Source organism: Coregonus lavaretus, assembly GCF_964263955.1.
Source record: "Coregonus lavaretus genome assembly, chromosome: 20".
Classification (NCBI taxonomy): domain Eukaryota; kingdom Metazoa; phylum Chordata; class Actinopteri; order Salmoniformes; family Salmonidae; genus Coregonus; species Coregonus lavaretus.
Window position 1 is genome coordinate 23,964,087 of NC_140007.1, and position 27,643 is coordinate 23,991,729.

General features: G+C 43.4%; 1 protein-coding gene across 1 annotated transcript in view; it reads right to left on the reverse strand.

Moving 5' to 3' along the window:
• The window catches only part of clstn1 (calsyntenin 1), a 75,567-nt gene that overhangs the window by 15,373 nt on the left and 32,551 nt on the right, over positions 1–27,643 (reverse strand). The window contains exons 5-16 of the mRNA XM_084184849.1: positions 27,392–27,541; positions 26,924–27,109; positions 26,397–26,645; positions 25,862–25,983; positions 25,045–25,207; positions 21,720–21,877; positions 20,877–21,025; positions 19,872–20,125; positions 16,087–16,257; positions 12,718–12,863; positions 12,269–12,404; positions 7,342–7,526 (exon numbers count right to left, since the gene is read on the reverse strand). Of these exons, the coding sequence (XP_084040975.1) occupies positions 7,342–7,526; positions 12,269–12,404; positions 12,718–12,863; positions 16,087–16,257; positions 19,872–20,125; positions 20,877–21,025; positions 21,720–21,877; positions 25,045–25,207; positions 25,862–25,983; positions 26,397–26,645; positions 26,924–27,109; positions 27,392–27,541 (2,069 nt within the window). The remainder of the gene's footprint in view (positions 1–7,341; positions 7,527–12,268; positions 12,405–12,717; positions 12,864–16,086; positions 16,258–19,871; positions 20,126–20,876; positions 21,026–21,719; positions 21,878–25,044; positions 25,208–25,861; positions 25,984–26,396; positions 26,646–26,923; positions 27,110–27,391; positions 27,542–27,643) is intronic.

The window sequence follows — 27,643 nt, forward strand, 5'->3', positions numbered from 1 at the left end:
GGGCAAGTTTTCTTCCCTGGGCAGAATATGCCCAGAACTCCCTCGTTCACTCCTTCACGGGGCTCACTCCCTTCCAGTGCGTCCTGGGGTAACAGCCGGCCTGGCCCCTTGGACACCCAGCCAGACCGATGCACCTGCTGTCGACGAGTGGTTCCACAGGGCCGGACAGGTCTGGGACGCCGCCCATGTCCATCTCCAGAGGGCCATTCATCGGCAGAAGGACCAAGCCGACCGCCACCGCAGTGAGGCCCCTGTATTCCAGCCTGGGGATCGTGTCTAGCTGTCCACAAAAAACCTCACTCTCCGCCTGCCCTGCAAGAAGCTGAGCCCCCGGTTTGTGGGGCCATTTAAAGGTCCTCCGGCGGATAAATGAGGTATCATACCGGCTGCTCCTTCCCCCTCACTACCGTGTCTCATCCACTTTTCATGTATTTCTCCTCAGACCAGTCGTTCCTGGTCCTCTGGCGGATGCCGTCCCCCGGGGTACGCCTCCTCCGCCCCTGGACGTTGTCGGTAGTCCGGCGTATGCGGTGAAGGACATGTTAGACTCCAGGTTCCGTGGGGGACGGGTCCATTACCTGGTGGACTAGGAGGGGTATGGTCCTGAGGAGAGGAGCTGGGTTCCGGCTGGGGACATTCTGGACCCCAACCTAATTCGGGACTTCCACCGTTGCCGCCCTGACCGGCCTGTTCCTCATCCTCGGGGTCGTCCTCCTGGCCGGCGACGTCCAGCGGCTGGAGCCACGCGTCCAGGAGAGGTTACTGTCACGTCTCCTCCTGTTGCTCTGATTCGCCGGTCTACTGAGCTACCTGTCTGAGCGCACCACCTCTGCAACACCGGAATGGAAACCCAATGCACCCTAATCACCTCCAGCGCACCTGCACCTCATCATCTCATCATCTCATCACCACCTCTATTTAGCCCTGGACTGTTCTGGATGATGTTGTGAATGATTGTTTAGCTTCGTGTCGTTTACTCTATCTTTGTTATTTTCTTGCTCATTGTTAAGTAAACCTTGACCTTGTTAATTCCTGCATCTGCGTCCTGCCTCTTCGTATACTCAGTACGCGTCACACCTATATATATTGCAAAATAGTTGGGAAGAGATTTTTGACGTACCGATTCCATGGCAAATGGTTTATGAACTGATACGCAAAACGACGCCGGATTCAAAACGTTGAATTTTTCAATTTAAATTATTATACAAAATTCTTGCAACCAATAGAATGTTATGTATATGAGGGATACAATCTTCCCAGCTCTGCAGATTTTGCTGCGAAGAGACAGAATCATTAGATCTTTTGTTTTGGTACTGTCCATTTGTAGCTTGTTTTTGGTCACAGGTCCAGGAATGGCTGAATGATTGCAATATTTACCTGGAGCTAACTCTGCAGATAGCACTACTGGGTGATCTGAAAAGTCATAGTCGATTGATCAATAATATAATAATACTTTTAGCAAAAATGTTTATTTTCAATTTACAATCTGTAGAAACAATGAGAATAGAAGGGTTCAGAACTTTTGTGAAACATCACAGTACAGTTGAAAAATATATGGCAAGTAGAAATCCAATATGGGTGGTGTTAAGAGATAGATGGGAGGGGTTTAATGGACTTTAAGGTTGGAACTAATAACAACTAATAACAAAATAACTAATGTAAAACATACTGTGTATATCCATAATAAGTATATAGGTTGAGAACTTTTGTGGAAAATAGCATAGTTTGGGGGATGTGGCATGTGGAGGCAAACCGGATGGACATCATGAAATTGATAGGAGAGGTTGAGGGTAGAGGAAGTTCAGGAGTAAAAACAAACAAAATATAATTACTGTAAAATTGACTGTGTCCATTAAAATGTATATAGTATGTATAAGCTGGAAGTAGAGGCCTAAGCGTTGTTGTTCACTAGTTTACTCCAATTAGGGGAGGGGTGGTGGGGTTGGAAAGTAATAAAGGAAAATAATTTTTTTTTAAATGATATGTACAGTGGCTTGCGAAAGTATTCACCCCCCTTGGCATTTTTCCTATTTTGTTGCCTTACAACCTGGAATTAAAATGGATTTTGGGGGGTTTGTATCATTTGATTTACACAACATGCCTACCACTTTGAAGATGCAATTATTTTTTTTGGTGAGACAAATAAGAAATAAGACAAAAAAATAGAACTTAAGCGTGCATAACTATTCACCCCCCAAAAGTCAATCCTTTGTAGAGCCACCTTTTGCAGCAATTACAGCTGCAAGTCTCTTGGGGTATGTCTCTATAAGCTTGGCACATCTAGCCACTGGGATTTTTGCCCATTCTTCAATGCAAAACTGCTCCAGCTCCTTCAAGTTGGATGGGTTCCGCTGGTGTACAGCAATCTAAGTCATACCACAGATTCTCAATTGGATTGAGGTCTGGCCTTTCACTAGGCCATTCCAAGACATTTAAATGTTTCCCCTTAAACCACTTGCATGTTGCTTTAGTGGTATGCTTAGGGTCATTGTCCTGCTGGAAGGTGAACCTCCGTCCCAGTCTCAAATCTCTGGAAGACTGAAACAGGTTTCCCGCAAGAATTTCCCTGTATTTAGCGCCATCCATCATTACTTCAATTCTGACCAGTTTCCCAGTCCCTGCCGATGGAAAAACATCCCCACAGCATGATGCTGCCACCACCATGCTTCACTGTAGGGAGGGTGTTCTCGAGGTGATGAGAGGTGTTGGGTTTGCGCCAAACATAGTGTTTTCCTTGATGGCCAAAAAGCTCAATTTTAGACTCATCTGACCAGAGTACCTTCTTCCATATGTTTGGAGAGTCTCCCACATGCCTTTTGGCGAACACCAAACGTGTTTGCTTATTTTTTTCTTTAAGCAATGGCTTTTTTCTGGCCACTCTTCCGTAAAGCCCAGCTCTGTGGAGTGTACGGCTTAAAGTGGTCCTATGGACAGATACTCCAATCTCCGCTGTGGAGCTTTGCAGCTCCTTCAGGGTTATCTTTGGTCTCTTTGTTGCCTCTCTGATTAATGCCCTCCTTGCCTGGTCCGTGAGTTTTGGTGGGCGGCCCTCTCTTGGCAGGTTTGTTGTGGTGCCATATTCTTTCAATTTTTTAAATAATGGATTTAATGGTGCTCCGTGGGATGTTCAAAGTTTCTGATATTTTTTAAAAAACCCAACCCTGATCTGTACTTCTCCACAACTTTGTCCCTGACCTGTTTGGAGAGATCCTTGGTCTTCATGGTGCCGCTTGCTTGGTGGTGTTGCAGACTGTGGCCTTTCAGAACAGGTGTATATATACTGAGATCATGTGACAGATCATGTGACAGATCATGTCTCCTGAGTGGCGCAGTGGTCTAAGGCACTGCATCGCAGTGTTAACTGTGCCACTAGAGGCTAACATGTCCTTCAGGCTCTGTCGCAGCCGGCCGCGACCGGGAGACTCATGGGCGGCGCACAATTGGCCCAGCGTCGTCCAGGGTAGGGGAGGGAATGGCCGGCAGGGATGTAGCTCAGTTGATAGAGCATGGCGTTTGCAATGCCAGGGTTGTGGGTTCGTTTCCCACGGGGGCCAGTATAAAAAAAATATATGTATTCACTAACTGTAAGTCGCTCTGGATAAGAGCGTCTGCTAAATGACTAAAATGTAAAATGTAATGTGACACTTAGATTGCACACAGGTGGACTTTATTTAACTAATTATGTGACTTCTGAAGGTAATTGGTTGCACCAGATCTTATTTAGGGGCTTCATAGCAAAGGGGGTGAATACATATGCACGCACCACTTTTCCGTTATTAATTTCTTGTTTTTAATAATGTTTTGAAACAACTAATTTTTTTTTATTACACTTCACCAATTTGGACTATTTTGTGTATGTCCATTACATTAAATGACTGGTTGTAATGCAACAAAATAGGAAAAACGCCAAGGGGGATGAATACTTTTGCAAGGCACTGTATATGTATGTATGTATGTATGTATGTATGTATGTATGTATGTATGTATGTATGTATGTGTATATATATATATATATATATATATATATATATAGATATATATATATATAGATATATATATACACACATATACACACACACACACACACAGTGAGGGAAAAAAGTATTTGATCCCCTGCTGATTTTGTACGTTTGCCCACTGACAAAGAAATGATCAGTCTATAATTTTTATGGTAGGTTTATTTGAACAGTGAGAGACAGAATAACAACAACAAAATCCAGAAAAACGCATGTCAAAAATGTTATAAATTGATTTGCATTTTAATTAGGGAAATAAGTATTTGACCCCCTCTCAATCAGAAAGATTTCTAGCTCCCAGGTGTCTATTATACAGGTAACGAGCTGAGATTAGGAGCACACTCTTAAAGGGAGTGCTCCTAATCTCAGCTTGTTACCTGTATAAAAGACACCTGTCCACAGAAGCAATCAATCATTCCAAACTCTCCACCATGGCCAAGATCAAAGAGCTCTCCAAGGATGTCAGAGACAAGATTGTAGACCTACACAAGGCTGGAATGGGCTACAAGACCATCGCCAAGCAGCTTGGTGAGAAGGTGACAACAGTTGGTGCGATTATTCGCAAATGGAAGAAACACAAAAGAACTGTCAATCTCCCTCGGCCTGGGGCTCCATGCAAGATCTCACCTCGTGGAGTGGCAATGATCATGAGAACAGTGAGGAATCAGCCCAGAACTACACGGGAGGATCTTGTCAATGATCTCAAGGCAGCTGGGACCATAGTCACCAAGAAAACAATTGGTAACACACTACGCCGTGAATGACTGAAATCCTGCAGCGCCCGCAAGGTACCCCTGCTCAAGAAAGCACATATACAGGGCCGTCTGAAGTTTGCCAATGAACATCTGAATGATTCAGAGGAGAACTGGGTGAAAGTGTTGTGGTCAGATGAGACCAAAATGGAGCTCTTTGGCATCAACTCAACTCGCCGTGTTTGGAGGAGGAGGAATGCTGCCTATGACCCCAAGAACACCATCCCCACCGTCAAACATGGAGGTGGAAACATTATGCTTTGGGGGTGTTTTTCTGCTAAGGGCACAGGACAACTTCACCGCATCAAAGGGACAATGGACGGGGCCATGTACCATCAAATCTTGGGTGAGAACCTCCTTCCCTCAGCCAGGGCATTGAAAATGGGTTGTGGATGGGTATTCCAGCATGACGACCCAAAACACACGGCCAAGGCAACAAAGGAGTGGCTCAAGAAGAAGCACATTAAGGTCCTGGAGTGGCCTAGCCAGTCTCCAGACCTTAATCCCATAGAAGATCTGTGGAGGGAGCTGAAGGTTCGAGTTGCCAAACGTCAGCCTAGAAACCTTAATGACTTGGAGAAGATCTGCAAAGAGGAGTGGGACAAAATCCCTCCTGAGATGTGTGCAAACCTGGTGGCCAACTACAAGAAACGTCTGACCTCTGTGATTGCCAACAAGGGTTTTGCCAACAAGTACTAAGTCATGTTTTGCTGAGGGGTCAAATACTTATTTCCCTCATTAATGCATTAAATCAATTTATAACATTTTTGACATGCGTTTTTCAGGATTTCTGGTTTGTTATTCTGTCTCTCACTGTTCAAATAAACCTACCATTAAAATTATAGACTGATCATTTCTTTGTCAGTGGGCAAACGTACAAAATCAGCAGGGGATCAAAAACTTTTTTCCCCTCACTGTGTGTGTATATATATATATATATATATATATATATATATATATATATATATATATATATATATATATATATATATATTTTATATATATATGCGGGGGAAAAACATATGGGGGATTGGAAGTGATGCAGACAATTACATTGATGGAAGTTACAATCTATCTGCAATATTAAAGCTGATCTACCCCCTAAAAATAAAAATAAAATAAAATAAATAGCCCCACCGCCACCATGGGGCACTCTATTCACAACGTTGACATCAGCAAACTACTCGTCCCCACACGACACCATACACATGGTCTGCGGTTCTGAGGCCGGTTGGACGTACTGCCAAATTCTCTAAAACGACGTCAGAGTTGGCTTATGGTAGAGAAATCAACATTCAATTCTCTGGCAACAGCTCTGGTGGACATTCCTGCAGTCAGCAATGCAATTGCATGCTACCTCAAAACTTGAGACATATGTGGCACTGTGTTGTGTGACAAAACTGCACATTTTAAAGTGGTCTTTTGTTGTCCCCAGCACAATGTGCACATGTGTAATGATCATGCTTTTTAATCAGCTTCTCGATATGCCACACCTGTCAGGTGGATGGATTATCTTGGCAAAGGACAAATGCTCACTAACAGGGATGTAAACAAATTTGTGCACCAAATTTGCAAGAAATATACTTTTTGTGCGTATGGAAAATTTCAGGGATCTTTTATTTCAGCTCATAAAACATGGGACCAAAGGGCCTCCCGAGTGGCACAGCGGTCTAAGGTGTCACTACAGACCCGGGTTTGATCCCGGGATGTGTCACAACCGGCCGTGATCAGGAACCCCATTGGGTGGCGCACAATTGGCCCAGCGTCGTCCGGGTTAGTGGAGGGTTGGGCTGGGGGGGCTTTACGTGGCTTATCGCGCTCTAGCGACTCCTTGTGGCGGGCCGGGCGCCTGCAGGCTGACCTTGGTCATCAGTTGAACAGTGTTTCCTTTGACACATTGGTGCAGCTGGCTTCCGGGTTAAGCGGGCTGGTGTTAAGAAGCGCGGTTAGGCGGGTCATGTTTCGGAGGAAGCATGACTCGACCTTCGCCTCCCGAGCCCGTTGGGGAGTTGCAGCGATGAGACAAAATTGAAATTGGGGAGAAAAAGGGGGTAAAATACTAACAAACAAAAAAACAAAACAAAATATGGGACCATACCTTTACATGTTGCTTTTATATTTTTGTTCAGTGTAGTTAAATCTATGATTTTGATACCATGGATGGTCAGTCCTTGCATCCATAGCTCTGTCTATGCATTTGAGTGTGGTTACATTTCTCCAGGCCCATCCCTCAGTTTTTTACCAAAACAAAGACGGGGTGGCCACTTTGTTATTGTTTCAACTTCGGATTGGCCCTTTCAGTGCAAGGCTTTGACCAGAAGGAAACCTTCTTGGAGCCTTACAAGTGTGCCCGTGGTATCTATTTGTTTTTTAATGATCTGTAGCTCCATCTCTGTTGGTCTTGTGTGGCTCAGTTGGTAGAGCATTGCGCTTGCAACGTCAGGATTGTGGGTTCAATTCTCATGCACATCTGCACGTCGCTTTGGATAAAAATGCACGCACTACTGTATAATTTTTTGTACTACTATTGGATAAAAAGTGTCTGCTAAATGATTTATATTATATGGTATTACCTCCATGGGGTTGACTGTGATGGTGAGGGCAGAGTCGTCCCAGTCCATCTCATTCTCCTTGCCGCCCTCCGTGTCCCTCATGGTGCGCTGGTGGGCCGACCGGATCCGGAACACGCCCAGGATGATCATGAACACCAGGAAGCTGACGCACACCACAATGACGATGGTGGCGGCGCTGGGGACCACTGGGGACAATACACACAGTGTGTATTAGGACAAACGTACGTATGCACGCTCACACACACGCACGTATGCACGCATGCACACACTATATTCACTTCTAGGGCAGGGTAAGACCTAAAGTCCTACTCCAGTCTCCTTTTCAGCTCATTTATCACCTGATTTACTTAACAAAAAGGCACAGTCGAGGTTAAAATCACATTTGATAACCCGCCTTTTTAGCCTGTCCTTTAATCAATGACTTTACTGTTATTTAGCTTGGTCTTTAAATCAATATCTTTTATATTGTTGTTGTTTGTTTTATGTTCCCATGTTTATCAATGTTATTCTTCCCGCTTGTTTTAGTTCTCTCTTTTACTGTGAAGAGTGTTGTGAATTTAAATGCACTTTAAATAAAGATTGATTTGATTTATGGTGCATGGATAGAAGAGTTGGCGAGAGCTGTTGGGTTTAAATGGGATGGTTGTTGTTGTTTTTGGAAAGTTCGATTTTTTCCCCACACGTTCCACAGGCCACATTTCAATGGCCGTGTCTGAAATCTTTCTTACCTGCTACTTACTGAAACTGCACCATACTACACTGAACAAAAATGTAAATGCAACATGAAACAATTTCAACGATTTTACTGAGTTACAGTTCATATAAGGAAATAAATAAATTAGGCCCTAATCTATGGATTTCACATGACAGAGCAGGGGCGCAGCCAAGGGTGGGCCTGGCCCAGCCATTCAGAATGAGTTATTCCGCACATATAAAAAACATATATAAAAAAATTAAGGGATGTAAACAAATTTGTGCGCATTATTTGAGAGAAATAAGTTTTTTGTGCATATGGAACATTTTCGGGATCTTTTTTTTTTTTCCGCTCATGAAACATTGGACCAGCACTTCACATGTTGCGTTTATATTTTTTGTCAGTATAGTTATAATCTGTTTTAGGAACATCTACCCAAAATATTTCACCTTCTTTATTACTTTACCAAACATATCATGACATTAGTGATAGTCAGAATCTGTTACATTTGTGAATGTCTAAATCAACATTTGGGCCATTTAAACAGTGTGCGTCCCTCCTATAGACAAGGGGAGAAGGGCTATGTAAAGGGCTCGATTTTGTCATTCTGAGCATATGCAATGTGTCTGCATCTGACGTAAAACAAATGTTTGACTTCCACATAAAATTACTTCTTTACTTATTTTAGGTTTAAGGAAGTGTGTAGGTCGCATTCTTTATCATAGAGCTATGAAAGTAATGTATTTAGATCCGCCTGCTCGAGACAAATTCAGCAATTGCTTTGCCATGTCTGTGCCGTGAAGAAGTCGAGCTGGATAAATATTTTCCTAAGGACCGCCCCTTTGACGTAACGTTGCAGTGAAGTTATATAAATCGTGTAATGATGCAGCCTCCCACCAGAGGGAGGCAAATACAAGTGTATTCGACAGAGGACCTTTACATGGTCCTAGGAAGGTATGGATGTCTGTCTTCTGACTTATAAAATGGTGGGAAATCAATAAAATAAGTCATGTAAACATATTTTTTAAAGTAATTCTAGTGTCCGATTTCGGGGACTGTGCGCTTAAGAGGATTTATTAAACAGACCTATTTCAATCAAGTAAGCGGTTCAGGAGGAAAATCTATGAGTATTTTACTCAACTCAGTTTCCACATTTTTTCTTAGGCGATTCCTTAACCTACCACAGCGGATCAAAGTTCTCCACTTTGACCAAGACCAGGATGGTCATTCTTCAAATTGTGTGGTAACCTTCATGGGTGGATTTTGATACAATGCCTGCCATTATGCCAACCCAAATGGTGTCTATATGTGGGGGTATGTGCACAGCCAGGGTTCCACCAGGTACAACTGGAAAAGTAGCAGCGATTCCCTCAAGTCCATCTCTATGAAAATTCAACCAGTCTCCCAGCGTCGGTTAGAAGAGTAGCAGCAACTAAATCAGGCATCCCTTTTCCCTCTCTATGCTTCTGTCTCTTTCACCAAGTATATCAATTGTATGATAAAATATGAGGACTACCTCATCAACTGGACATGATCTCAGATATTTAGTGTGTAGTTTAACTGTTTTTATGCTGTTGTTGATGTTTGTACACTACAATTCAATTCAGCATCTTTGTATTCTGTTTCTGCTAAATGTAATGTACCATTATGTTTGTCTGTATTCATGTATTTTACATTGTAAAATAAAGAGATTTTATGATTGAAAAACTGTATGGGGATTTCCATCATTGTTAGGTTGAAAGAAGAAAAGGATCTACACATTGTAAAGAATCAAAAGCCGCTTTTACACACACACACACACACACACACACACTGTGGGGACGACAAACACATGAGGGTTTGGGTGTAAACCCCTTTTGGTCTTTAGTTGCGCTGTCACATTGTGTGATCATAATGAAGGACCGTCGGCCCTGGATCCATCTATTAAGTGTCACAGAGTAGAAGTGCTGATCTACGATCAGTTTAGCCTTTTAAGATCATCATGAATCCCATTATTATAGACATCCTAGATCAGCACTCCCAACTTTGAGATACTTGATAAATACGGGCCCTGGTGTAATCTCACAGTCTTGATGGGTTTTTAGTAGGGTATTACTATGCATTGGAGCCAGGTTGTACGATTACCCTTCCTGACTTTGGCATTGTTTCTTCAGTCTACGCCTGGCTAATAACGATGTATATTTCCTCTTCGATTTTGAGTGTCCTCTGCCAACCTTCTCCACTCTTATCTGGTCACGAGTACATAGGTATGTACTAGTAAGTATGTACTAGCCCTGTCATGTAGGCTACATGGTTTATTAAGCCCTCTCAGCACTGGAGATTACAACACTCAGATTCCTGGCCGTCCAGATGTCGCGGATGGACTGACGGCACTCAAATGTAATCCCAAAATTAAAAACCAGGCAACCGATAAATATTTCATATGTGCCCTACTTTTGGTTAATTTACTTAAAACTATGGGAAAAGCTAGCCCGGCCTTTACAAGAGGGATTTTGTATTATTCCAGAGCAAAACATTTAACAGATTAGTTGTTTGATTACGAGGTTGGGATTAATTTTAACAAGAGATTTGTAAAATAATCTACCGCAAATATTGTGGGAGGAAATGGGGGATCTGTAATTGTCCAATCTAAGATAGGTGTATAATAGAAATAAAAAGGCAGAGTTTTGGTGTTTCTGGTATTCTAAATCTATGGATAACTATTCAATCCAAAACAGTGTCCAGGCCTTTTCGGATTGCCACAAAACCGCATTCTCCACGTATAGGGAAAAGGGAGGTTTGTATTATTTAAATAAATATAAACTACATCTATATTTATTTGAATTCAAGCTGTGTATCTCTCAGTGTGGACTGAGACAGACTGTTGGCACAGCACGCCCGCTTACGTTTTGCGGTTTTTATTAAATAGAGGGCTTGTGTAGATTGTGTGCTTATGATACATATAGGGCAGCTAGCCCAAAGAGGCTAATTATGCTAAAGCCTAACAAAGTTGATTTACTGTTTAACGGATGCCCCGCCTCACATTAAATTATTGTTTTGTTTTACATTTTCGAATGATTTATTTGATTAATGTGAATCGATTATTTTAATCTATTAGTTTTGACGAAACCAACAGCTCACTTCGCCATTGTAGTAGTTGGGATTCTGTTCAATCACGGTGAATAGAATCATGTGAATCAAAAGTTTCATTTGTGAATCACAAACAGTAATTTTTTGAAAAAAGATTAGCTGTAGCCTTCCTTTTTGATTATGTGACTGCAAAACTTGTTTTGTGGATACTTTATGGGACATTGCATCTCAATAGATGCTTGTCAGCCTGCAAAGTAAACACTAAGGTAAGATAAATATGACTAAACTAGAAAAAGTACAATTCATGAAGAAAATGTGTGCTCTGCAGTGCCTTGCAGTTGCCATACCAGGCGGTGATGCAACCAGCTCAGTTGGTAGAGCATGGCGCTTGCAACGCCAGGGTTGTGGGTTCGATTCCCACGGGGGGCCAGTATGAAACATGTATGCACTCACTAACTGTAAGTCGCTCTGGATAATAGCGTCTGCTAAATGACTAAAATGTAAAATGTAAAAAAGGTATAATCTTCGTAAATGATATCATCGGTAGGACTGGTGGAGTTGTCACACATGCAGCTAACAAAAACATATGGAAATGTCTGCTCTACCCAAAATTACAACCAAATAATTGCAGCATTACCACAAAAATGGAAAAGGAAAGTTATATCAGCTATATACAAATATTTGTATGGTAGTGGGAGATTTGTTAAATGTAAAATTAAAGCTGAATAGAAGCTGAAGCAGTTTGTTATAGTAAGAATAGGTCTGATTACTTTAGTAGACTGCTATATATTTCAGCTAACACATTATTATTATTACACAAATTATTTTAAAAAATAGCACAACTATGCCTCTGAGAAATTAACTGTGCCTAAAACTCAGCCAGGACAGGCTTCAATGGTGTTATCCTACTCCTGACACCAATGTAGTTAAGGGGGTACCCTGACCAGGACTCAAAATGTGGTCCCTGTGACTGTCATTCCAAAACCATTATACCAGAAGGGAAACATTTCTTGGTAAGGTCACTAGCTGTACTAAGGTTGTTTAGTATTTTTTTTACAAGTGGTTGAAATTTTACTTAATCTTTTCATATATACCATTTTTATACGCTCGCTGGCCTCACTAGCACAGACAGGCTAATGAGTGGGATTAGCATTAGTAGTGTACCTGAAGCCTGGTGAGCGTTGACCAGGTTGTGTCCGGACAGGTCCACAGAGGCGTGGTGCACTGGATTGATGAAATTGGGCTGCACCATGGCATTGTTAGCATGGTCCATGGGGTTGGCTGTGTGGATCACATTGACCTGGGGGTAGGCACATGCACGCACAAGAAAAGCGAGAGAGAGAAACAAAGAAAGAGTCCAGAGTTACAGACAGATCACAGATTCACAAAGTGTGTTTGAGGGTTGATTAAGTATTACTGAAGCTTTTCCATGGAAAAAACAAACATATTCTTGTTCACTTCACCAATTGTTGTTTATAATTGTTGTTTACTTCACAAAATGGTTAATATCCCCAACACAGTGACTAGGGATTATTTTCCATCAGTCTCTATACTGAAGAAGTGACAGCAGTTGCCGTATGGGTGAGGTATGGACAGTAAATGCTCAGTCATACCTCGACCTTGAAGTCGTTGCTGATGTAGCGACCGTTGAGTTCGGAGCAGACCAGCTTGAACTTCCTGTCAAAGAGAGCCTCTGTGTGCCAGTTCTTGTAGCGAATCAGGTGCAGGACCTGCTCATAGTTGGCCATGGTGTTGACGCCTGGGACAGGGAGAGGAGGCTCGTCAAGTACAGCATTAGGGAGGGAAAATGTAGCTAAAAGCAGTCCAGCACTCATTGTAAGCACAACGCAGACAGGAGGGTTGAGGAAGGATATGTTTTTATGCATAATGGTGAAAAATGTATACGGTTTGCATGTAGCATATACACAACAAGGCCAAAAGTATGTGGACACCTGCTCGTCAAACATCTAATTCCAAAATCATGGGCATTAATATGGAGTTGGTCCCCCCTTTGCTGCTATAGCCTCCACACTTCTTGGAAGGCTTTCCACTAGATGTTGGAACACTGCTGTGGGGACTTGCTTCCATTCAACCACAAGAGCATTAATGAGGTCGGGCACTGATGTTGGGCGATTAGGCCTGGCTCGCAGTCGGTGTTCCAATTCATCCCAAAGGTGTTCGATGGAGTTGAGGTCAGGGCTCTGTGCAGGCCAGTCAAGTTCTTACGCACCGATCTTGACAATACATTTCTCTATGGACCTCGCTTTGTGTACGGGGGCATTGTCATGCTGAAACATTGTCATGCTCCACCAAACTTTACAGTTGGCACTATGCATTCGGGCAGGTAACATTCTCCTGGCATCGGCCAAACTCAGAGAACGCGTTTCCACTGCTCCAGAGTCCAGCGAGCTTTACACCGCTCCAGCCAACGCTTGGCATTGCGCATGGTGATCTTAGGCTTGTGTGTGGCTGCTCGGCCACGGAAACCCATTTCATTAAGCTCCTGACGAACAGCTCTTGTGCTGATGTTGCTTCCAGAGGCAGTTTGGAACTCGGTAGTGAGTGTTGCAACCGAGGACAGACGATTTTTACGCGCAATGCGCTTCAGCAATCCCGTTCTGTGAGCTTGTGTGGCCTACCACTTCGCGGCTGAGCCTTTGTTGCTCCTAGACATTTCCAATTCACAATAACAGCACTTACAGTTGACCAGGGCAGCTCTAGCAGGGCAGAAATGTGATGAACTGACTAGTTGGAAAGGTGGCATCCTATGCCACGTTGAAAGTCACGGTCCTCTGTAGCTCAGCTGGTAGAGCACGGCACTTGTAACGCCAAGGTAGTGGGTTCGATCCCCGGGACCGCCCATACACAAAAATGTATGCACGCATGACTGTAAGTCGCTTTGGATAAAAGCGTCTGCTAAATGGCATATTATATTATTATTATATTATTATTAAGGCCATTCTACTGCCAATGTTTGTCTATGGAGATTGCATGGCTGTGTGCTCGATTTTATACACCGGTCAGCAACGGGTGTGGCTGAAATAGCCGAATCCACTAATTTGAAGGAATGTCCACATACTTTTGTATATATAGTGTAATTTTTTCAATTTCCTGAAAAGTTTCTGTTTTGAAGATAAGAGGTTTTCATCAGACAGCGACAATATGTGTATATACAGTAGGGGAAAAAAGTATTTAGTCAGCCACCAATTGTGCAAGTTCTCCCACTTAAAAAGATGAGAGAGGCCTGTAATTTTCATCATAGGTACACGTCAACTATGACAGACAAAATGAGAAAAAAAAATCCAGAAAATCACATTGTAGGATTTTTAATGAATTTATTTGCAAATTATGGTGGAAAATAAGTATTTGGTCAATAACAAAAGTTTCTCAATACTTTGTTATATACCCTTTGTTGGCAATGACACAGGTCAAACGTTTTCTGTAAGTTCACAAGGTTTTCACACACTGTTGCTGGTATTATGGCCCATTCCTCCATGCAGATCTCCTCTAGTGCAGTGATGTTTTGGGGCTGTCGCTGGGCAACACGGACTTTCAACTCCCTCCAAAGATTTTCTATGGGGTTGAGATCTGGAGACTGGCTAGGCCACTCCAGGACCTTGAAATGCTTCTTACGAAGCCACTCCTTCGTTGCCCGGGCGGTGTGTTTGGGATCATTGTCATGCTGAAAGACCCAGCCACGTTTCATCTTCAATGCCCTTGCTGATGGAAGGAGGTTTTCACTCAAAATCTCACGATACATGGCCCCATTCATTCTTTCCTTTACACGGATCAGTCGTCCTGGTCCCTTTGCAGAAAAACAGCCCCAAAGCATGATGTTTCCACCCCCATGCTTCACAGTAGGTATGGTGTTCTTTGGATGCAACTCAGCATTCTTTGTCCTCCAAACACGACGAGTTGAGTTTTTCCCAAAAAGTTATATTTTGGTTTCATCTGACCATATGACATTCTCCCAATCCTCTTCTGGATCATCCAAATGCACTCTAGCAAACTTCAGACGGGCCTGGACATGTACTGGCTTAAGCAGGGGGACACGTCTGGCACTGCAGGATTTGAGTCCCTGGCGGCGTAGTGTGTTACTGATGGTAGGCTTTGTTACTTTGGTCCCAGCTCTCTGCAGGTCATTCACTAGGTCCCCCCGTGTGGTTCTGGGATTTTTGCTCACCGTTCTTGTGATCATTTTGACCCCACGGGGTGAGATCTTGCGTGGAGCCCCAGATCGAGGGAGATTATCAGTGGTCTTGTATGTCTTCCATTTCCTAATAATTGCTCCCACAGTTGATTTCTTCAAATCAAGCTGCTTACCTATTGCAGATTCAGTCTTCCCAGCCTGGTGCAGGTCTACAATGTTGTTTCTGGTGTCCTTTGACAGCTCTTTGGTCTTGGCCATAGTGGAGTTTGGAGTGTGACTGTTTGAGGTTGTGGACAGGTGTCTTTTATACTGATAACAAGTTCAAACAGGTGCCATTAATACAGGTAACGAGTGGAGGACAGAGGAGCCTCTTAAAGAAGAAGTTACAGGTCTGTGAGAGCCAGAAATCTTGCTTGTTTGTAGGTGACCAAATACTTATTTTCCACCATAATTTGCAAATAAATTCATAAAAAATCCTACAATGTGATTTTCTGGATTTTTTCCCCTCAATTTGTCTGTCATAGTTGACGTGTACCTATGATGTAAATTACAGGCCTCTCTCATCTTTTTAAGTGGGAGAACTTGCACAATTGGTGGCTGACTAAATACTTTTTTCCCCACTGTACATCTATGTGTGTGCATGCACACCTGGTGCACGTGCGCAGCTATATGTTTGTACATGTATGAATGCATGCTTTGCATGTCCATTATACATAGAGTATGCATTGCGTCTGTGTGGCTGTGACTGAATGCTACGTGGTTAGCATAGCATTGCCTAGTCTACCATAGCCAAACAGCCTAGTCTAGCTTAGCCTAGCCATCCTAGACCAACCTGTCAGGACGAGGCCCAGGTTGGAGGAGGTCATCTCCAGGCCGCGCTGCTGGACCTGGGCCTGGTCCACCTCCAAGGTCTCATGCTCTCCGTCCAGCTCATCGCCCAGCGCCGTCACCTCACATGTGTCCAGGTTGTGCATGATCTCCTCCGACACTACCGTCTCTTGAACTGAGAAAAGAGGGGGGAAGAAGATTGATTCAAAATGTTTCTATATGTTTGCTGTGGAAATGTATGTAGTAACACTTCCATGCCAATAAAGACTTTTGAATTTTGAGAGAATTTTGTCACTATTCAAATGTGGTACACATGTGCAGGTATTTTTGTCCTTTTCATAGAAACTGATCTTATCATGTGGGGCTTCTTAACAAAGCTTTTGGGGCTTGTTACCCAGAACCAGATTAAGCCTAGACCTAGACTAAAACATACTTTCAATTCTCCACTGAAGATGCTGGTTACGTTTTATTTTACAGGTGGTATTTACATGGTATTTACTAAGAAACTATGTGGTAACAATGGATAATAGTAATTTCAAAAGAAACCACCTGCTTAATATCAGGAAAATAAAAAGGTTACTATGAAGCTTTTCAGTCCAGGGCAAAACTTTAATCTGTGTCTAGGAAACCAGCCCATGATGTCCTGTACATTGTTAATCAACCAGAGGTAATGAGAACAGCAGTACTGGTAGGTAACAGTGGTAGTTGACCTCTAAGCCCTTTTATCCCATATGGCTTGTTTTTCACAAGGGCACTTTGTCTCTCTCAATCTCTAGATCTCTACCCCTCCTTTCTTGCATTCCCTTTCTCCCCTTTCCACATCTCTCTCACCCTCCCTCCTTCTCTCTCCCTAGTTCCTTCCCTCTCTCGCTCTCCCTCTTCTGTTTAAATTTTTTCCCCTCCTCTTCTCTCTTGCACTCCCTCCCTTGTTCTTTATCAGCCCAAATAGATGAACAGATGGCGTGGCTCGTCAAGTGCCCCCTCCCATAAAGCTTGTGTAGTAAACAACCCCTCCCTCTCCCTCCAATCCCTCCCACAGCTTGCCAGTGGTGGCCTAATCCTCTGTGTGTTATCTACTTGTTTCTACCGTGATATATACAAGGGTCTGGCCAATATCAACCCAATTCAATTCAGCCAGTAAAATTAATCCCAGTGCATTGGGGTCTCCTCCAGATTTGCCCTTAGGGACACAAGGGCATCTACATGAGCATCCAGGCCTGCCTAAACCAATATTTCTGATTGAAAGCAATTGGGATCTGCCCTCTCTGCAATTGTAGGGAAGGAGAACCACTTTATGAGTTCAAATGAAATGCCCTGAACCATGATCTTGGCTGCGGTATTTCCTGTGGATGACTCTGTGCTCCTCCCAAATGTGTGCTGTGTGTTTGTGGTGTGTTGTTCAGGGGTGTTGGGAGCAGAGCAAAAGAGGAATTTCCATCTCTGGAGATGGACAATATTATTCTATTCCATTCTATTGTACCATAGTATCTTTATATACGGCATAGTATCTACAGTACCTTCGGAAAGTATTCAGACCCCTTGACTTTCTCCACATTTTGTTATGTTACAGCCTTATTCTAAAATGTATTAAATTGTTTTTTCCCCCCACATCAATCCACACACACAATACCCCATAATGACGAAGCAAAAACAGGTTTAGACATTTCTGCTCATTTATTTAAAAAAATTAAAAAGTAAATATCAAAATGTACATAAGTATTCAGACCCTTTACTCAGTACTTTGTTGAAGAACAATTGGCAGCTATTACAGCATCGAGTCTTGGGTATGACGCTACAAGATTAGCACACCAGTATTTGGGGAGTTTCTCCCATTCTTCTCTGCAGATCCTCTCAAGCTCTGTCAGGTTGGATGGGGAGCGTCGCTGCAAAGCTATTTTCAGGTCTCTCCAGAGATGTTCGATCGGGTTCAAATCCGGGCTCTGGCTGGCCCACTCAAGGACATTCAGAGACTTGTCCCGAAGCCACTCCTGCATTGCCTTGGCTGTGTGCTTAGGTTCGTTGTCCTGTTGGAAGGTGAACCTTTGCCCCAGCCTCAGCGCTCTCGAGCAGGTTTTCATCAAGGATCTCTCTGTACTTTGCTCCGTTCATCTTTCCCTTGATCCTGACTAGTCTCCCAGTCCCTGCCGCTGAAAATTATCCCCACAGCATGATGCTGCCACCACCATGCTTCACCGTAGGGATAGAGCCAGGTTTCCTCCAGACGTGACGCTTGGCATTCAGGCCAAAGAGTTCAATCTTGGTTTCATCAGACCAGAGAATCTTGTTTCTCATGGTCAGAGTCCTTTAGGTGCCTTTTGGCAAACTCCAAGTGGGCTGTCATGTGCCTTTCACTGAGGAGTGGCTTCCGTCGGGCCACTCTACCATAAAGGCCTGATTGGTGGAGTGCTACAGAGATGGATGTCCTTCTGGAAGGTTCTCCCTTCTCCACAGAGGAACTCTAGAGCTCTGTCAGAGTGACCATCGGGTTCTTGGTCACCTCCCTGACCAAGGCCCTTCTCCCCCGATTGCTCAGTTTGGCCGGGCGGACAGCTCTAGGAAGAGTCTTGGAGGTTCCAAACTTCTTCCATTTAAGAATGATGGAGGCCACTGTGTTCTTGGGAAACTTCAATGCTGCAGACATTTTTGGGTTCCCTTCCCCAGATCTGTGCCTCGACACAATCCTGAGCTCGTTGGACAATTCCTTCGACCTCATGGCTTGGTTTTTGCTCTGACATGCACTGTCAACTGTGGGACCTTATATAGACAAATGATGTCCAATCAATTGAATCTACCACAGGTGGACTCCAATCAAGTTTTAGAAACATCTCAAGGATGATCAATGGAAACAGGATGCACCTGAGCTCAATTCCGTGTCTCATAGCAAAGATTCTGAATACTTACGTAAATATGTTTTTTTTTTTTTATACATTTGTCATTTTTAAAAACCTGTGTTTGCTTTGTCATTATGGGGTATTGCGTTTAGATTGCTGAGGATTTTTATTTATTTAATCCATTTTAGAATAAGGCTGTAACGTAACAAAATGTGGAAAAAGTCAAGGGGTCTGAATACTTTCCGAAGGCACTGTATCTACAGCCAACCTCTGATCCGTAGACTGCCACCGGTCCCTGGGATGATACCAACAGGTCCCTGAGATGGTTGGCTGACTGACAGTTTGTCAGTTCTCAAGTGCTAGTTTTAATTTAAGGAGATACTTCAAAGAAGAGGGACCATAGCTTGCTGGTTGAGAAACCTTAAAAGGTTTAGAAACACTCCTTAACTCTAAGGTGGTACACGATCTAGAGAAAGGTGGTACAATCTACAGTAAGGGTGTACAATCTACAGTAAGGTGGTACAATCTACAGTAAGGTGGTACAATCTACAGAGTGATTATTTTATTTGTTTTGGCTCCCCCAAGTTCCATTTGTTTTTTTTAGTTTTTTTTTTGCATTTTAGTTTTGGGTCAAAAAAGACTAAAATCATCAGGAATTTAGCAAAAAAATGTTTAATTTAGGAAATCTGTTCCCAAGTATTCCCACAAATAAAAAAGATTGTGTCTCAATGTAATTGAGGTATGAAATGATTGTTATTTTCAAATACAATCTCTTTTTGGGCTTAGTTGTGGTCAATTTGCAGTGTATAAATTATAATTATTCCCTGTCCCCCTGACCATTTGCTCCGACAAAAATCGGCCCACGGCAGAATCTAGCTGCCTACCCCTGATCTACAGTAAGGTGGTACTATTTAAAGTAAGGAGGTATGATCTACAGTAGGGTGGTACGGCTTAGTACCTGTGGGGTCGTCCTCTGCCCCCTCTGTGGCCTCGGTGGCCTCTGGCTCGGTTTCAGCCTCAACCTCGCGGGTGATGGTGCTGACGATGCGCAGCTCGGGGAACAGAGTCACGCCCTCAGGGCTCTCAAACTCTGCAGCGCCGCGGGCAAAGTGGTCGATGCCACTCAGGCTGATCTTGGGCTCCTCGGGCTGCAGCACCATCACATATCCCACTGCTTCCGGTACCGAGATGCACGTCTCCTCATTGAAGCACCTAGCGAGCCAACGGTTTCAGATTAGGTCCATTTCAGTTGATATTTCAGTGGATTTGTCCATTTCAGTCAAATGTAAGCAGTACATTAGCCATGACATTCAAATTGGCCTTTTTATCTTTAAGTATAAACATTTGTTCAGTTTGCATGCAATATGCGAGAAAAATTTCCTCTTTCTTTCTAAGTGCATGCAAATAGGGCAGGGGACCATTTGATTGGCTATACTGTGAAACTAGGATTTAACAGTTTGCAGTTCACTTGAAGCTGTCTTTCATTCTTTTCACCACTATCTTACCTTTCATGTTGAATTCACTTTGGAAAAGACAGGTACACACTAACCTCCATTTTACCTTTTTTTATTCAATTCCCTTTGAATAAATAACCTTTTGAATCTCTATTTGAGTGTAAAGCAACACCTTTTAAACACGTCAGTGATTTACCATTTAAATATTATCATCTTTCACTGACACAAAATGTATAATATCATAAAGCATATATTGGTAAGCCTGGCTAACCAGCCAAACTCAGTAGCCATATTGCTATCTTATTGTACCAAGTGGTCTGGCGCGCAGACAATGTATTATATCATTCAGGGCTGGTTTCCCGGACACAGATCAAGCCTAGTCCTGGACTAAAAAGCATGCTTAAAGGAGAATCTCTATACATTTTTTAGTCCAGAGCTTAATCTGTGTCCAGGAAACTGGCCCAAAGCGTATATTGGGCCAGTGTTTATTGATGGCACGGGACACTCACTTGACGGTGGTGGAGATGCGGAGGTGTCGAATGCCGGGGGTGGGGAACTGGCGTGAGTTCAGGTAGGAGATGTGCTGCATGACCTTGTCGAAAGCCTCAATGTCGTCGCCTTCCACGGTCAGAGACGACTGGTTGGGGTTGAACGCCACCTGAGAGAGAAGAGGTGATGGCGGCAGAGTGAGCCCCAACTGTTGATTTTCCATTTTAGTCATTTAGCAGACGCTCTTATCCAGAGCAAGTTACAGTCATTCAGTTTAGAAGGGAAAAACAGCCACATATCAAAGTCATTGCAAGAAGACTGAAGCCCCTCTTGACTTAGGGCTGTACTCATGTTCAATGTACTCTCTTTTGGGCACTTAGTCCCATAACTTCATGCAAGTTTTATTGTTCTAAATGTGACTGTAGTAGAGGTATACCAAATTCACTGGACTTTGTAGCCCAGTTAAAGGGGTAGTTCACTGCTTTGGTTTCGTTTCCCTGGCAGTTTACCAATTCTAACGTTTTAGCATTTGTGGCAGAAATCCCATTCAAGTCATGGGACCGATATTAGCATTTTTCACGCATTATGTCAAAATCATCAAAAAGTATCAGAAATAGATTGTGAAGCTAACGAAAGTCAAAACGTGCCAGACACTGCCAGGGAAACTAAAAGCATGAATTGCAATCATAACTTGTACATAGACTGCTTACACGGTATTAAACCAATGTGTAATTTTGTAATTTTTGTGAACTATCCCTTTAAGGTTAGGATTGGGGGAGGGAAAGCTGATCCTAGATCTGTACATAGGGGAAACTTCCCCCCAGAGCCCCTCCAGCCCCCCAGGCTATAGCTAGACGTCTCACCTTGACGGCTGAGGCCACCTCCTCAGGCAGCTGCACATCCAGGCCCTCCTTGCAGGTGTACAGGCAGTCGATCACCTTCTTGTTCTCCAGCTTTCCCGACCGGATCATCAGGCCGGCCAGATTCCCCCGGAAAAACTGGGACATGCGAGCGTTGCCGCCTGGACCCAGCAAAGAGCGGAGCAGAACACACACAGTCAGCCAGGCGTATAAGTCTGCAGACTGACCTTTTCTGGGCCGGCGGTTTGAAGCATGCCATCTGAATGTGCAGCGAAGGCCGCGTGACTGGCGCTCTCATGCAAGTTAGTATATGTGCCCTTAAAAGGCCTGAGAATGGATGACGGATGAGCTGATACAGGCCTCCAGCCATACATGCATACATCTGCAATTTAATGGTGCAAAAAACAATGGATTGGGGGGGGGGGGGGGGGGGGGCAGCATGCTGTCATGGAATCAGTTCAATGTCTTCACTGCAAATGATCATGTTATAATCTTACATACATTTTCATAATGTGACCAATATGTATCCTACAATGCTATGGTGATTCTTGATTTTTCAATATACTTTTGCTACAATCGGTTGTGAGGAACATCTTTAAAATTTTACTTACATCCCAGTTAGCACATTTGGTTCCTTGGAAGCTGAGGGAACGTAAGATTTTGCCTTCCCATTGGTTTTGGGAACGAAGCCATACGTTTCCTGACCAGTAAAACTGAACGTTTTTTTTTTACGTTCTGAGAACGGAAGTAAATTCTTTGCCTGTTCTGGGAACATTCATTTTTAGGTTGCAGGGAGGTTCTGTGAACTGTTTACTATGATTCCCTGAACGTTTTCCTGGGATGTTTTATTAACGTTCTGAGAATGGAAATTATAGGTTATTTTAAGGTAATTAAATAACATTCTGAGAACATTCTCTAAATGTTTTGAATGAAATGTAAAAGTTTTTCAATAACTTCCTTAAAACTTTCACTGAATGTTTCAATAAGACTTTTAATAACACTGCTAGCTTAGTTTGGGTTAACTGTTCTGAACTCCAAGCACAGATAGGACACATGGAAATTAATTTGCTTAGGAATTAATCATGCAAACACATTTCTTGTTTTATTGCACGCTGTCAGTGAGATTCAAACCTATGATCTTCTGTTCTCTATCCATGGAATTAGTCCACTGTGCCACCAGCATGGGGCTAGCATACCATGTTTTTTAAACTCATACAAAGCTGTTCATTTTAGTCTATACAAACATGCCCCATTTCAAAGGAAGCAAGCACTCATTAAGATCAACACACTTAACAAGATAGAAGATAGAGTGTGTTTGGTTGACGCAGAGAACAGAATGTACGTTTTTTTTTTAAACATTCTTAGAACGTTCTCTGAACGTTACAAAGGTTTTCTTTTAGTTTTTATGGAACATTTTCTTAACATTCTCTGAATAATTTGAGAACATGACTTTAAATACAACCATGAGGAAACCTGTTGGGAACGTTATGCTGAAGGACTGAAATTCCCACAGAAGAACATTGTTTCTTAACATTTTCTGAACTATCTGAGAATGTTCCCAATGTCAAACCAGTTGGAAAACATTCCTAGAATATTACCAAAATTGATATTAAATGTAACCATGTTTGAACTTTTAGGAAACGTTCTGTTAAAGTAACGAATTACCAAGAAAATAAATGTGTTTTTGTCAAGTTCCTTAAATGTGCTGAGAATGTTCCAAAGCCAAGCAACTATCCTGCACCATTCCCAGAAAGTTGTGGGAAGGTTGTATGCAAAATAACTATAGGACAACCCTGCTCTCACCAAGCTCTAAGAAACATCGGGTTCTCAGATCGTTTTGTGCTAGCTGGGATGTATCCTAGCTGGGATGTATCCTATCAGTTATGGTTCTTGATTTATTGTTAACATATTGCAATATACTGGCGCATTTCTTGAGGTGAAAATCATAAGCGCGAGGTGAGAATTGTGCAGGGACTTGATGCGCCTGGTAGTGCATGAGGATGGGTCTGCTGCGTCACTGCAACGCAGACGAAAAATCTGGCCTCGCCTCTCTCAAGGTCACATTGTCCTGCAGCCAGCAGCAGAATCGGTGTGTCGCACGCTGTGCATTGTTGTCATCAGATACTCTGGAGCCGCAGCTCCTTACACAAGGTCATGCACCGAAACTGTAAACATCTCCAAATACTGCATCGGGTAATAGAGAGCACTGTCTGAAGGCGATATTTAGAGAATACTGCATTGGCTTATGAAGGAAAGAGGGAAAAGATCATACAAATATGAAGGTGATACAGAAAGAAAGGCGTCCAGGAGTATGTTGCCTCCAGTCTTACGCAGACTGTCTCATGCTAGAAATGTAGTTAGAGAATCAGTCCTCGTGCAGCTAGAATGTGGAAGACATTCTAGTCGGGGTTGACGATGATGATGATGCAGTTAACAAAATGGACAAATGGCACATATTAAGGAGTAAGGGAAAGACTTGAGCAACCTGTGGAAGGCTCAGAGACTGTCTCGTTGTCATTGTCATGTCCTGAGTTGTCTGTAGAGTTCAGGGAAAGAGTTCAGGGAAAGAGAGCAGGGAAAAAGAGAGCAGGGAAAAAGAGAGCAGGGAAAAAGAGAGCAGGGGGAAAGAGAGCAGGGGGAAAGAGAGCAGGGGGAAAGAGAGCAGGGGGAAAGAGAGCAGGGGGAAAGAGAGCAGGGGGAAAGAGAGCAGGGGGAAAGAGAGCAGGGGGAAAGAGAGCAGGGGGAAAGAGAGCAGGGGGAAAGAGAGCAGGGGGAAAGAGAGCAGGGGGAAAGAGAGCAGGGGGAGGCGTTGAGAATCAGGAGAGGTTGGTTTGATGTTACACATATACTCATAGTGCATCATCCTGGTAGCAGGGAAAGAGTTAATACTGTATGTACAGTATATCAGAACAATTACATATACGCCTTATGCATAAACATAAGAACTACCATTGTCTATCAATGAAAAAAACTGGCAATAAAGAAACTCATTCTCAAACAGAAAGCCGTTTTCTAGCATTCTTTCCTTAGTAACTATCAATATAGTAGACCCTCTGAAACCATATAAACAACTCAAAGATCAATACTGGTGTCTTAGCTGATACATGTATTTATTGCCATGTAGCTAAAGGATTACATCTTAAAACATCCTGATGAGGGATATATTTTTGTTGTTAAGATAATATATTTTCACCAACATTCCCGCTGTGTCTTGCCTGGTCCCAGATCTGTTTGAGTTATCATGTCAACTCCAAATGTTTGGCATGATAATGAGTTGACATGATAGCACAAACAGATCTGGGACCAGGCTACTTTGTGGCTAGTTTACCTTGCCAGCAGGCCCCGATGGTGAGCTGCATGTCGATCTTGGAGGAGTGCAGGGGGTAGTCTTCGGTGACCAGGAAGGGCTTGAAGGTGGTCCCGTCCACAAAGAGAGCCACGGAGGGGAACTCCACGTTCAGCACGTAGTGGTGCCACTCTTTGTCACACACCTGGAGGGCCAGAGAGAGGAGGGGGGGCAGGAGGTCAAAGTCAACCAAATTAGTCTTTCCTCACCTCCTTCTCAACCTTATTGGCCAAGGTCCCTCCCTTCGGACTTTCTTCTCCAATACATTTTGAGAATGAGGCAAGGAGAGAGGATGCAAGAAATCAATGAAATATTAACTGTGTTGGAGCCATGTCCTAGTTGAGGCCATGATGAGGTAGACATGGCAAAGAGCTCATTCTGCATATGTTCCTACTACTCTACAAAGCTCTCGTTCTACAGTCCTCATAAACGTCTTTGTTATGGCAATGACAAACTGATTGTGCTAATGGTCAAACCATTTGGACTTTTGCTATGATTTTGAGAGGCAGCTGAAAATCATTGGTTGTTGTGGGGTTCTGGGACATTCTCACTAGTAAATTTCCCATCTGCGACAATAAAGTAACTACTACTACTACTATTTCCATCAGTCAAACTGTCCTGAGGTGTGGTGTCGAAAAAGGGGCAGTCTTTGTTGTGTCCTGGTGACCAAGCAGACCACGAAAATAAGTGTTTTAATTAATGCTTTGAAGTGTTATCCTCTGCGATCAAATGCAAACGCACCTTGTTTGGTGTATGTATTCGTTTTAACACAAATTAAATTAAAAGCGTGGCAGCTCACCTGGTCCAGTTTCCAGTGGAACTCTGCTGGTTTGTAGTTTTCCGTCTCGGCGGGGTCCTGACGCAGCAGCAGGATGAGGTGACAGTTGTGGACGTAGAGGGAGTAGTGGTGTCTGTTCATCTCTGTGGGACGGGCACCAGATCAGGGTTAAAAGGTAGGCTTGCCTTAGACTCTGGTAACGTTCCAATAGTCCTACGTTTTCCAAAAATCCCGGATGGAAGATTCACAGTATCAAAATGGAATAAGCAGAAAATCTGGAATCCTCCAACCCTGACTTCAAGAAAATCTAGAATTTTGGTAAAGTTGCCAGAATTTCGGACTGGGAGTACGTTTGAAGTCCTATCACGAGAGGACAAATACTGTATATTGATGGGGTATCAGACCTGGGTTCGAATCATAAGCCTAATTGTTTTCTTTCACATTCCTAAACTGCGCTAGTCCCAAAAGTGCAAACCCCATCGATCTGGCACTCCAGACAGGCTCAATTGAACACACATTATGGGGTATATATTACAGTAAGTAGAGGGTAGCGTACCGGTCTTGTCCGAGTTACAGAGGATGGTCTCCTTCTCCCTGGCCCCGGGGCCGTGCCTCATCCACACAGAGACGGTGAAGGGCTCCTTCAGGTTGGTGCTCACCACGCCCTCGGGCACCTTGATGGCCTGCGTGCCGTTGAACTCAAACACCTGGTCGCTGTCATGCCCATTGTCCGTGGGCAGACCCACCGTCCAGTTGGCAGAGCTGCTTGGTGCAGGCAGTAATTCCACCGCGCCAGCGCTGGCGCCTGAGAGAGACAATCACACACAGCGAATGCCAGGTTTAGACACAAATACACAATGCTATAGATGGTAAAAGCGATGACTTGTTTTCCCCGGCTAACAATTACATAATGTCAACAAATCAAATCAACTTTTTTCACTGAGGGTAGGTTATTTTGGAATGGGACTGCATTACGAGGAATGGATGTTGTTTGGCACATTGCTTGGTTGGCAGAGATACATGCTCTGAGCTACAGTATATCATGGTTGTTTTTGTTGTCGTTGTAGATTTAGGGTTTCTCACCACATAGCTTGTGCAGGGACTTCTCAGAGTAGGTGTCTCGGTCGCAGCCCTTTCCGATGTGATTGGTCTCCAGCTCGATGTTGGCCTGGATGGAGGTGATTGGCTCCTCGCAGGTCTCCAAGTGCATGCTAGGGAAAAGGGCCAGACTGCCTGTGCCAGGCTCATACTCAATCCTCTTGTTGAAGCCTGAGAGAGAGATAGAGAGAAGAGAAACATAACGTGAGAGAGAGAAGAGAAATTAGCTACATGTTTAGACGCAACACCACTAATAATGGTATAAGACATTTGCAGTCAATGCTCTGTTCATTGATTAGGCAGTGATTCTGAAGCTAGCTAAGAGAGGATAAGCTTGGGGGTTGAATGACCTCTTCCCAATGGCATACTGTAAACTTTAGCCTTGCAGAGTCCCACACACAAACAGTTCCTGAAGCCGTTCGAGAGTTACTGATAGAGCAGGGCCTTTGATACCTTGCCAGCCGGGCTTGCAGGTGGGCTTAATATTGATCTTGACCAGCACATCTTCTGAGGCGCGGTTCTTCCCACAGTCGTAGGCAGTCACCGTCAGTTTGTACATGCGCTCTTTGCTGTAGTTCAGCTTCTCTGTGTTCTTGATGAAGCCTGAGCGTAGAAAAAAGAAGAAGAATTGAGCTGATTTTAGCTTTTCGTTGATGGAATGCAAACAGGCTACAGGTGCGCTAAGAATAAAAGTAAACAGTGCTA